Source organism: Lepidochelys kempii, chromosome 3, assembly GCF_965140285.1.
Source record: "Lepidochelys kempii isolate rLepKem1 chromosome 3, rLepKem1.hap1, whole genome shotgun sequence".
Classification (NCBI taxonomy): domain Eukaryota; kingdom Metazoa; phylum Chordata; order Testudines; family Cheloniidae; genus Lepidochelys; species Lepidochelys kempii.
Genome location: NC_136382.1, coordinates 209,666,235 through 209,678,800, shown reverse-complemented (window position 1 = coordinate 209,678,800; position 12,566 = coordinate 209,666,235). Strand labels below are relative to the sequence as shown.

The following is a 12,566-nucleotide window of genomic DNA, read 5'->3' as shown; positions in this document are numbered from 1 at the left end:
CACCTCCTGACCTGAAACAGCCGAACAAACAGAATGGTCACGGCGCTAAAGCCATCAAGCTACTCTGTGGGTAGTCATGTGGGGCACTCACAATGTGGCTTGGCAAGGAAAGGCGTGCTTAAAAATTAAGGCCAAGATTTTAAAAAATGGTGGGGGGAACCTCAACTTAAGCTCCTAAATCCCTGTTCTAGGCTCCTAAATCCTTCCTTTTCAAAAGCGCTTATCACCCAGCACCCCCCATTAACATTTATGGAGATCTTCGGAGCCTAAATGTCAGCACCCATTTTTAAAATCCTGATTCAAATGTATTATTATTATAGTTCATGCATTATTAAAATTATGGGCTTGATCGTGCAGTCCTTACTCAGGCAAAGCTCCCACTGACATCCATTGAAGGACAGCAAGGTCACGCCTTACATTAGGAAAGATAGAGCCAGTGTAGTTTGTTTTTTAAAAATGTTTTTTCCCCTTAGTGATCAGCAAATGCTCGAGCAATCCCTGCCAGAATGGTGGAACTTGTGTGGATGGAATAAACCAGTACAAGTGCATTTGTTCTCAAGGGTGGACTGGTGAGAACTGCCAGTACCAGTCACAAACAGGTATGTAACCTGGTGAGGTGTGAAAGAGAAAGAGACTCGAGCAAGGCAGACAACGAATTACAAGGCAGAAGCCCCTGCCCATTCTCAGATATCAGCCTTCCAATGTGGTAGCACTGAGAGGCCCACTCCCATTGTTCAGGGCGCTGTACAAACACTGAACAAAAGGAGAGTCCTTGCACCTGCGTTTCCAAAGACTGTGCACTTTCAAAAATCTGACCCTATCTCATCAAGGAGGAGAAAAAATGTCAAAGTATAATTCCCAGTGATTTTCAATAAGACTTAAGCTCCTCGGGGCGAGATTTTTAAAAGTATTTGGGTGCCAAAAGATGCATAGAGGCATCTAGTGGAATTTTCAAAAGGGCCTTTAAAGATCTAGGCCTAAGTGCTTAAGTTGCATTTGAAAATGGGACTGAGACTCCTAAGTGATTTAGGTACTTTTGAAAACGTTACTGCAGGCCTGTGAGCCAGGTGTCCAAGAAGCACTTTAAAGTTTCCTGTCTTCTCTCTTTTAGCCCCACCTGCATGGAGTGTTACAAACGACCCAGCTTTCAGTCGCAAGCCACGCTGTGCCAAAATCGACAGGACCCAACACTGCAGCTGCGAAGCCGGCTTCCACATGAGCGGCACGGCCGACAACAGCATATGTCAGGGTAGGAGATGAGCAGAAATATCCACCGGCAGCTTTCACCAATCTGCTGCCCAATGCACACACAGCACATCTAAGCAGCTGAATATTCATTAGCTGCAGCAGCTTTTATGGATGATTGCCATGGAGAGGGCTGCTTGGAAGAGGCTAAGGCTTTGTCTACGCTGGACTTTCGTCAGCAAAACGTTTGTCGTTTAGGAGTGTGAAAAAACACCCCCCACAAACGACAAAAGTTTTGCCGACGAAAAGCGCCTGCTTGAACAGCGCTGTGTCAGCAGGAGGGCGCTCCTGCCGACAAAGCTACTTCTGCTCTCGGGGGGTGGAAGGTTTCTGTCGGCGGGAGAGCTCTCTCCCGCTGACAAACAGCGGCTACACTGCGTGCCTGCTAGCGGCACGGCTGTCGCAGCACAGCTGTGTCGCTAAAAGGTGTGTTGTGTCGACATGGCCTGACTGTTCTGTTTGCTGATGGCTGGTATCTAGCTGGTATTGAACTGGCCTTATTGACTCTAGTTGCTCAACAGAGCTGCCTTTTTCCTTTAACTGTATAGATTGCATCATGGCAAGAATATGGCACAAGACTCTGTACATTTCTATTCAGCGCCTTATGGTAGGGGAGGAACCCATCCCTGGACCTCCTAGAAGCTCTAGAATGTCACTAGCCAGTATTCAGACGTGACTGGTGATTTGGGGTGCCTCCCTGGGGGGGTGCTGCACTCGAGACACCTTTGAGGGCCCTGGTGTTCGGAGGGCAGGTGCTCCAGCGTGTTCTGCACATCAGGCTCCTTTAAGGTGTCTCAAGATGGGTACCCAAAAATGGAGGCTCCTCCAATCCCTAGTCACTTCTGAAAGTCCTGGGTGATCTGGCTTAACAACATGTGGGCTGGATGGGCTCCATTCCCCAGTGCCTCCAGATATCCCGGCGGTGCTCTTTCACATGGCGGGAACATTTTCCCTCCTTTCTTTTTGCTCGGAGACATCTCTTTTGCCTTATTTCTATTTTTTTTTTAACATTGCACTGAGCTATGTGCTGAAGCTATGATCTCCACCTAGGTCTGTGCTCTGGTCTCATTTCATAAATGAAGGTGCTTGGAGACAGTACTTGGACAGGAGACCGCTGAGGAGAATCCAGGCGCTTCAGGAGATGACATTTTCCCTCTGAGTCAGTATGGGACCAGTGTCCCAACATGCTGTTCAGAGACTCTGTGCTTCTGGTGGTGCCATCTTTTGGCTCAGACACACAATCAAGGTCTTTGTAGCCATTTAAGATCTCCTGGCATTTTTTTGCAAGCAGAGTGGAAATTACAGTGCATTCTACCTACTGTAAATCACTGCATTGCCATTTCAATTGGCTAAGGCATGGACACCCAAACTGGGGACAGCCAGAACCTCCTGGAAACTCACCAGGAACCCAAAATACATTTTTGAGATCAAAAATAAATTACCATCGCCCTACTATTTGCTTAGAATCTGTAAATCAGTGCGTTGTGGTCTGTGGATAAAAGGGACTGGATAAATGCCAAGCATTTTAAACCCAGCTAATCTAGTTATGACTATTGCAATTGGGGGCATCCCAAGAACTCCATAACTTGCAAAACCCAGCACACTGGCCCTTTTGTTAAGGAAATACTAGTCCAGTTTGCGTGCACATTTTGCATGGCCCGTGGCCTGCGTACTGCTCGCTCGTATTGTCGTATAGTGTGGGCTAGAATCAAGCCAGCCGGCCCCAAAGCAGGGGTGAGTCAGATTTCATCCCACACACCACTAAGCACAGAAATATCTTTGCTTGGTAACATTGTGCCTTTGCAGTTTCACTAGGTTCTCCATGGTGGTCCACTCCTGGCCACTCTTGGGAGGAAACAAGCAGTTTGCTGCTATTCCCGGGTGCTCTTGTCCTGGCAAAGAGCAAAATGATTGTCAGCAGGAATTCTTTGCTGGGATGGACCCTTTTGTTCAGGGTCTGCGTTGTATGGGACAGTGTGTTTCCTCTGCAGATGTAAATGAGTGTGAGGTTTACAAGCTGGAGGGAGCCCCACGTCTGTGCATGCACGCCTGTGTCAACGTTCCTGGCTCTTACCGCTGCTCCTGCCCCAGTGGATACAAGCTCCTCGGAGACGGGAAAAGCTGTGAAGGTGAGCCAGCGCTCTCGGATAGCTAGGCATGGCAGTCCGTGGCCTGCTGCAGGAAACGAAAGTACGTTTGCAGAAGCTGTATTATTTTCTGATTTCATGTGTAACTTCCTGTCTCAAAGACCTGCTGGGTCCAGCCGAATGTGTGCAGAGATTTTATAGATAGGAAGACTCCCATTGACTTCACTGGGCTGAAATCTTCACATGGTGTAGTTGACTCCAGGATTTTACCCTGTCTGTATCCATTGTTAGAGCTGGGTGGAGAGTGGTAATTCCAGGCTGCCAAGGATCAGTGAGCCTGGGAGCTGGGGCTTCAGCCTCCAAGGCCGACTGGTGAGGAGCCAGCAGGTGAGCTGCCAGGAAACCAGGTGGAATTTCGTCAAAATGGACGCATTCCTGAATCTTGTGGAAGGTGTGTCTTTAATAAAGCTGGTCAAAAAACGTCCTTTTCGCTTCCATTTTTTACCTTTTTCTACCCTTTCCCAATGGAAAAAAGTGGGGGAGAGAGGTAAAAGGGAGTGGCAGTGGGATTTTCCCCACTCAAACTGTGCTTTGTTGAGTCAAGGCCTTGGTGCTTCCAGCTCTCCCGATTTTATCATGAGTCTTGCAATATTAGGCGTTTTTCTGAAAGCCCCAGCTCCAGGCATCAGGTGGCTTGGTGAGAATCCCCGCTGCTCTTTACACAGAAGTCAGGGTCTGGCCCTCCTTGCTGTGGAGAAAAGCGAGGGAAGCGTGATTCTAATAGCTCAAAACCCAGGAGGGTCATAAAAAGAAACCAAGTTCAAAGGAGTATTTTTGTGGTCTGGCTCATGATTTTTCAATGCTCCGGGGCCTAAGCACCGACTCTGAGGGTGCTCCAGGGCCAGAGCATCCATGGAAAAAAACAAGTGGGTGCTTAGCACCCACCGGCAGCCAAGCTGCCCTCCTCCCCTGCCAGCGCCTCCCATCTGCCGGTAGCTCCCCCGGTTAACTCCTGCCCCTCCCTCCCAGCCCCTGCCAGGACCAGCTGTTCATCCCATCACAGCAGTTGGCAGGTCAAGTGAAAGGGCTTCGCTCCACTTGAAACCCTGTAGTGTAGACGCAGCTGGTGCCGACGGGAAGGGTTCTCCCATCTGCATAGTTAACCCACCTGCCCGAGAGGAGGTAGCTAGATTGAAAGAAGGATTCTTCCATCAACCTAGCACTGTCTACACTGGGCTATAACCCCTCCTTCCAATTTCCAGCCTATATTTATTCATGGCCAGTTTATCCCCATTTGTTCTTGTGCCAACATTTTCCTTTAGCTTAAATTGCTCCTCACCCTCCCTAGTATTTACCCCCCTGGATGTGCTTATAGCGAGAGTGATCAGAACCCCTCTCAGACTCCAATTTGCTTGGCTACGTTCTTTCTGCCTCCTCTCATAAAACAGGCCCTCCATTCCACTGATCATCCACGTAGCCCTTCTCTGCACCTGTTCCAATTTGAATTCACAAGAGAAAAACATGGCTGGTTATTTTAAAAGATTTGACTCGACCTGGTTGAAATTGTTTGTGTGAACAGAGTTTCCTCAAAGAATAGCCTTTTTTCAAAAATTTATTCTGAAAAAGCATCAGTTTTGTCAAAACGTGGTGTTTTTTTGTGAAAAATTTAGTGCCTTTTAATTTTTTTTGGGGAGGGGGGAGGAGCAGTTACTGAAAACATACAATTTTTGATACTGCTTTGGTAAGATTTTCAATTAAGATATTCTATCCATATTTTTAAAAACAAAACAAAAATAGGTCAGTTTCAAACCACTCTGTAATTTTGAAATTTGTCGCAAAAATAGATTTTAATTTTTCTGCTCTAGTTTAGACCTTTCATTGATTTTCCTGGGCTAGCAAGGATTAACCTATCTACGGACAGAGGTTATAGTACAAAAAGCATCCCATGATGTGCCAGAAGAACAGAAGAAAGGAAGAGATGGAGAATGCTAGTGTTTCCATCAAGTCTGATTTTCATTAGATTTTTTTTTTCAACTCACTTTGCTGGAGACGGGGGATGTGTATTTAGAAGGTGCTGACTGCGAGGTAAAGAGAGGAAGAGGGATCAGGTGAAAATTGCTACTATCATGTTTTCTTCCTTATATTTAACCATTTAACCACTTTAGAAGCTGTTCTGATGGTAATAGGCTAAAAGGAGACAAGAGCAGCCTCTGAGCCAAAAACTCAAATCTCCCCAGTAACGAGATGAAATGTAGGTGGACAAGAGTGAGTGATAATGGAGTAAATCAGTGTTAACCCTTCCAGCTCAGTAAAACAACATTTAACGTTCATTACAATTGTTTCTAATGAGGCAGATCTAACGCGAGGGGAGTTGGAATGTCTCTGACCACGCAAACAGGGCGGAGTCGCACTGCTGCGGGAAGTCTTCCAAGGGCAAATTTACTCTAAAAAAATGACCCCTTCTTTCTCTTCGTAAAAGGGAGCATGTTTTATAGGAGTCGCTGAAGGTCGGCGGCCATGTTAGGCCCTCAGTGCCAACCGATGGTCACTTTTCTGCACTTCGAGTGGTTTCCTCTGGCGCTTTCTGTTCGAATCTCGCTGTTTTGCAGATATAGACGAATGCAGCCTGTCCCAGCACAACTGCACCAGGGGCATGACGTGCATTAACACAGGAGGAGGCTTCCAGTGCGTCAGCGCCGAGTGCCCTCGGCCCAGCGGCAATGCCAGCTATGTGAAAACGTCGCCATTGTGAGTAGTAGGGGACTGCAAGAGAATCGACCCCCTGGCAACGCCAGAGAAAACAGCCCATGGCTGAAAAGCTCGACGGGGTATTTACCTTTTTGAACGACAGTGTTAAAACAGGCCTGCTTTGGGGAGATCACTGTCACCACCGAGGACAGGGCTCCTCTGAGGAGAAAAACTCCCTTCCCAGGTTGTTCGGCTGGAAGTTAGTTCAATTCTTCATTTGGCTAAATCCAAAATTGGGGAGCATCTTGCAGAGGGGTGCACTAGTTCAAACAGGAATTCATTCAGGGAGATCCTATGGCCTGTGCTAGACAAGAAGACAACCTAGATGGTCACTCACAATGGCTCCTTCGGGCCATATCATCAATGAATATAGGGTTAAATACCATTCTCCAGGTGAAATCTTGGCCCTGCTGATGTCAATGGCAAAATTCCCATTGATTTCCCTGGTTTCCACCCTCAGCTTCACCTAGCAGATCTCAGCAGCAATACCCAGCCCTTCTTAATGCCTTGGTCTCCTCCAGGCGTGACTGAGAGATCTGTGTGTGACCCACTGGCCAACATGGGTTTCATGTCCCCTGCCGTGTCTGAGCCACACCGGATGGCTGCTACAGCCCCAGCTACAGAGCCTGGCGTTCTATCTCCCACTCTCTTCAGCTCTGTCTAAGCTACAGCTGGGAACGGGCCTCGCGCCTGGGGAGACAGACTCCTGCTAGCTCTGCTCAAGCTGGCGCACTCAGAATAGCAGCATGGCTATCGTGGTGCAAGCCTGGGCTACTCCCTGGAGCTCAGTCCCAGCAGGCAGGATGGGGGGGGCCTAAGCTCAGGTGGCTAGCCTGAGCCTCTGCTAGTACCACAATGTCCACACACCTAGCCCAAGCCCCACTAGTACAATCTGCCTCCCCAGGCTGGGAGGCTGGCTCCCACCTCTCGTGTAGACATACCCGGAGAGGCTCGTGCTTCTAGGCTGGGGGGCCCTAGTTCAGTGGCTGGCGGGCCAGTTTCTGTCTGTTACAGAGGTATAAATCCAAACTCATTTCATTGACTTCAGTGGAGATCCCATAGACTTACATTGGTGTAACTAAGAACAGAATTTGGCCCCTGGTCTGCTACTTTTCAGGAATCCAAGCCATGAAGGTGCTGCCTCAGATCACTAGGGCCGTGAGTCTCCTGGGGCTTGCGGGGTTCGTATGTGAGCGCTGCTTTATCACCAGGCTACTTTGGGGAAGGTGCTTTAGGAAATGGGTGGGCAATAAACGTGACAGTTCTTCCCATGATCGTTAATGGCGCATCAGAAACAGAACAGAACACAATGGCCCAACCACAACAACTTAAGTGCACAGGCTTTTCCCGCTTCCAGGATTACCTTAACCCTTGTTCTTTCTTTCATTGCTAGCCAATGTGAACGCAACCCCTGCCCAATGGACAGCAGATTGTGCCATCATGCCCCGAAGTCCATCTCCTTCCATTATCTCCCTCTGCCTTCCAACCTAATAACCCCCACCCCTCTCTTCCGCATGGCAACTGCCTCCGCCCCAGGACGGCCTGGGCCTGACAGCCTGCGCTTTGGGATTATTGGGGGCAACAACCGAGGGCATTTCGTGATGCAGCGCTCCGACCGTCAGACAGGAGAACTGATCCTTGTGCAAAGCCTTAAAGGACCCCAGACCATCGAGGTGGAGGTGGACATGTCTGAGTATCTGGATCGCACCTTCCAGGCGAAGCATGTCTCCAAGATCACAGTGTTCGTGTCTCCCTATGAGTTTTAAAGAGACACAATTTCTGCAAGTCAGCAAATAAACAGCCGCAAGGACTGTTCCTGTTCATCTCTCGCTTTCTTTCAGCACTGACTCGAACGAAATTCCTTCCTTTCGAAATGATGAAAGGCCACGGCACTGCAGCAGTTCTACAAAACAGGACCTTAAAAGCCCAGTGCTGAGAGACAAGACAAACCACATTACTCTGGCAATGCCAGGATGGGGCTTGCAATAATCTCAGACTCACTTGTTCTTGGGAAGTTTTGACTCCGGACACTTCTGACTTTGCTTCTCAACATCTTCTGTAGCACATGCCTCCAGGAACCCTAATCACAGTAACAGAGATGTAGCAATGAAATCCAGATTATAGCCTATATAAACCTCCATAGGGTAAATATCCTTCCATCAGATTTCAGGTTGATTTGTCCGCTCCGTCTCCGTGAGTGTAAAACCAGCCAGGACATGGAAAGCAGCCAGTGAAGTGTGAATGACATCATATGCGCTCCAGCAGCTGCGCCCGCCCAGAAAGCCGCCCCGCCCTGCCGTCAGACTAGCAGCAGGCCGCGTGCCCCGCAGCCATCAGTGACACCTCCCCACCAATTGAAAACCGGGCTAGTGTGACATCTTTGAACAAAGGGATGTTGCTTATTACTCCTTTGTCCTCATCCAATCCCCTTAAAAAGGCCTCCCGAAGCATTTGCCCCAATAAAGGGTTGAAGTCTGTAGATGTCAGTTAACTAAGGCCACAAACATTTTTTAGAAAACTCAGTTGAATCAGTTTGCTGAATAGGAGCGTACATAAGTACAAAGAGACAACAGCACAGGCTGGGCTTGGTACCCAGCACTGTAAGATTCTCTGCAAGACAGCTCCGGGCAAGTGGCTCCAGTTCTCCTGTCGGTCTAGTTCTGTGTGTTGCTACCGAGCGCAGTCTACCAAGGGCATGATCATGCTCCCATTCAAATCAGGGTGGGAAGCTGCCCTCAGTGCAGCGGTGTGGGATGAAGTTCCTTGAGTTCTGAATTGCACAACAATGTGTGGGAGTTCTGTGGTGTGGCTGGATCTCCAGGGGAGTAGACTAAGATGGCCAATTGCTTTCACTGGTAACATAACCAGAGTTAGAATCCAAGTCTCATGTTTGGCACAGTGTAACATGGCACCAAAATAATCCACATCAATAGCCCAACATGCTACAATTACAGATTACAGTCAGTAGGTAATAGTACCTTGACTCCCTCCCCGAAAGGGCTAAGGTATTTGTGGCTTTATTAACAGAAAACACCCATCACAGATAGCATGGAGATACCATTTGTCCTTTAAAAAAATATAAAAAGTCAAGGTCTGTTCTACTCTCTGTCATGAGCTATTTGCCTTCTTAAAGAAACATTTCAGAGTAAGAGTATTTGTTAAAATATATATTTATGAGAAAGCAATTAAGGTTCAAATTCCTCTTATGAAAATACCCTTTGAATTGTAATAGATGCTAAGCTTTCTAAATTTTGATCTCTCCCATAGAGTTTGATGGAGCCCCCAATCCCCCCCCCCCTTTTAATGGAGCCCTGCTATAGAATTCTCTTGGATGGTTCTAAAAACTATTGGAAGAAGATCATTCTGTATTAAATTCTAGGGGCCAGATCCTGAGCTAGTGTGAATCAGCATAGTTCCATTGATTTCAGTGGAGTTACTCCAGATGTGTACTGAGCTCACAATTTAGACCCAAACCGCCTCTTTTTATACATTTTTTTTCCCCCTGCGCTCACATCAGACAATGAAAATGGCCGGTTTTGTGACATCACCCCACGTCTTGCATTTGGAATGCAGAATAGCGGGTGCTATCTTACAGTGCTTGGGACACATTCTGCTCCCAGTTTCACTCCTGCAGCCCTAGAGAAGCACATAGGTCAAATTCGCCCCGGGGGTAAATCAATGGCGTTAATCCTGGGAAGAATTTGGCTCAGTGGGTTGATAAACAATGGAGCTGGCAGCAGAATGCGGTGTGTATTCAGCTGCCATCCAGCTAGGGATTTGGGTTTTTTGTTGGTTTGTTCATTTTTTAAGCCTGCTCTCATCACCTGGGTACCTCAGCACGTTACTCCAAGGGCTGCTTCTCAAGCTTCCTTCATCAACAAGACGAAATGTGTCTGTTTCTTTCCAGCATCTGCACTCTGTGGTGAGAGGTTCATGCTCCTTCCTTTTATGCTACAGTATCATCAGACAGAGGAAGGAGACTAGAGGCCATGCTCACATGTCTACATAGGAGGGTCTGACACATACCACCTACTCGTGCTGACGGCAGTTCCCCAAGGAAACCTCTTCTGCACATTCATGGGCGACTCGGACTCACAGACGTTCCCCCAAGTGGGGCTTGAGCTAATACCACTGAGGGCAATGGGAATCTTGCCTTTGGGTTCAGTGGGCTTTGGATCAGATCTCTGGTGCACAGCCCCACAAATAACCCTGTAGTGGCGTGGTTAGTATTGGACCCTGGGCATTTCTTTTCCCTGGCAAGTGGTACCAATATTGGGCTAGATTCTTCACTGGTGTAGTTGGGAGGTAGCTCCATTGAGACGCTCGCCTGCACCAGCGAAGACTCTGGCCCATTATCTTTGCGTAATCCTGAAGCAATTTACATCTGGAGTTTGCAATCCACTTGTTGTTTAAATACACATGCACTTGGGACGTTGCTTTGTAGGCTTTCTACCAGTCCGATAACATCTCTCAGGCTTAGCCCTATGCAGCTGTGTTACAGCCGGATGCAACCACCCCAGAGACAGACGACAGGCTCTCTCTCCTGTCCGTTCAAGCACAGATATCTGCAGCCAATGGGGCAGACATGCACTTCCCCTGGGGGCTCCAGGAGCACTCCAGCACAGAGAGGCCGGGAACCAGAGAACACACTGGTGCCCTGTTGCTGTGCAGGGGTATGAGGGAGCCCCTGGCGCCTCAGCCCCTGATTGACCTTTCACACCCCTTGAGCAGTAAAGCACAGCCTGGCCCTCTACAACGCCTTGTGGGCAATCATAATACCCAGTTTTCATAGTACTTTTCATCAGTGGATCTCAAAGTGCTTTACTCCCATTTTACAGATGGGGAAACTAAGTCATGGAGAGGTGAAGGGGCTTCCCCAAGATCACCCAGCAGGCCAGTGGCTGATTATCTCCTGAGTCCCAGTCTAGTGCTCTAGGCACTTCCCCTTCAAGAACTGAGTTGTGTCACATCTTCAAACCAATTCTGTGGCATTGGAGGGAGTTCATTGACTTGTCAAGTAAATGAAACTGCAGAGACAAAACAGCGCTGCTTCCCCCCACCCCCCCGGCAATCAGTGTTGCTGGATATGGAGGTCACAGATGAGCTCTCCGAAATGTTCTTAATTTACTGTACGTGTCCCATCCTGGTTCCCACTGCTGGTCAGAAGGCCACTGTCTCTCAGCTCTGTGCTGAGCAATGAATGAGGGAGAAAGAAGAAGATAAACATGTTTCCTATCAGCGCTCAGTGTGACCCTGCTGGCCAGGGCATGTGAGCTTAATCAATCAAATGCAGCCGAACCCCTCGCCCGCCTTTCAGTAAAAGACCAGTTCCCCAGAGCTACTCAGTTGTAAGTACTGTCGGCTGGACTGGGCGAACAAATGCCCTGTGGCTAAACTGGATTTCATAAACACGCTGCTTCTTTTGGCCGCTTCCCCTCAATATCCTGGTACAGCTTTTCCAGTCACTCAAACGAAATAAAACCAAGAGGCGCTCAGATTGCTGGGTGCCAATAGGAGAACCTGCATATAGAGAGGGATCCCTCCTGGCTAAGCAGCAGTCCATACAGCTCTGGGTTTAAGAGTGGCCTTGGGCTTGATTTTGAGACCTAGTCCATGACAGAAGTGAGCTGGTTGGCCCGCCCTTGGAGGACTGGGAGATTTAAACTGTGCAGCCATGTGAGCAGCCTAGAGCAGCTCTAGGACAGGCATGGCCAATGCCCGCAGCCATAGCTGGCGCACTAGGATGGCCATCAGAAGCTAGGTGGGGGGGAGGGGAAACAAGTGACAGCTTCAGAAAGAAACAGGGGAGGAGAATTGAGGTCAATGTTTCAACCAGAATTTGGATCAGGGTCAGGCCGGGGGCAGAGACACCCATGCTCAGAGGCCCATGGGCTGCTACTGCCAGGAACTTGAAAATGAATGAAACGAGCAAGCCAGAAGGTGCTGGAATGGAAATGAGATCAGCAGCACAAGCTTCTCCCGCACAGCAATAGATAAGGGGGCTGCATCAGAGCAACGGGCCAGTCTTCACACTGTAAAAAGATTCAGGCAGACAAGGGAACCACAGGACAGAATGAAAAGGCTCCCCAGAAACCCTGAAGCCTAGTGCCAGCCTGCAGCATCTGATCTCCTTCCTGCTGATCCAGGGTAGGGTCTGGAGCATCTTTAGCATTCTCAGCTCTGGGACAATAAGGAAGAGAATGCAGCCTAGAGCAGATGGTAGTAAGTTATACAGGATGGCAGCCTCAGATCCAGACTTCAGTGGCTCAGAGTCAGCCCTTTGTAGCTCAGCCACTGGGAAACTGAATTTCTGAGCTTTATAAAGTGACAACATTCAAATCATTATTGTTCTGAGGTTGTTTATCCTAGGGCCAGAGAGAGACTGGGCAGGGGAAACAGTTCTGACTGTTTAGAGTGTGTGCGTTAATTAAAATGGTTTCTAGTAAGAATGGCTAGTGACAGTTGTTGTCATCATCTTGCCCCGCA

General features: G+C 48.5%; 1 protein-coding gene across 1 annotated transcript in view; it reads left to right on the top strand.

Moving 5' to 3' along the window:
• FBLN7 (fibulin 7) overlaps window positions 1-8,239 on the top strand; it is a 34,441-nt gene extending 26,202 nt beyond the window's left edge. Inside the window, exons 4-8 of the mRNA XM_073339906.2 lie at window positions 474-599; window positions 1,112-1,249; window positions 3,237-3,374; window positions 5,942-6,080; window positions 7,474-8,239. Of these exons, the coding sequence (XP_073196007.1) occupies window positions 474-599; window positions 1,112-1,249; window positions 3,237-3,374; window positions 5,942-6,080; window positions 7,474-7,846 (914 nt within the window). The 3' untranslated portion in view covers window positions 7,847-8,239. The remainder of the gene's footprint in view (window positions 1-473; window positions 600-1,111; window positions 1,250-3,236; window positions 3,375-5,941; window positions 6,081-7,473) is intronic.
• The last annotated feature ends 4,327 nt before the right edge of the window (window positions 8,240-12,566 follow it).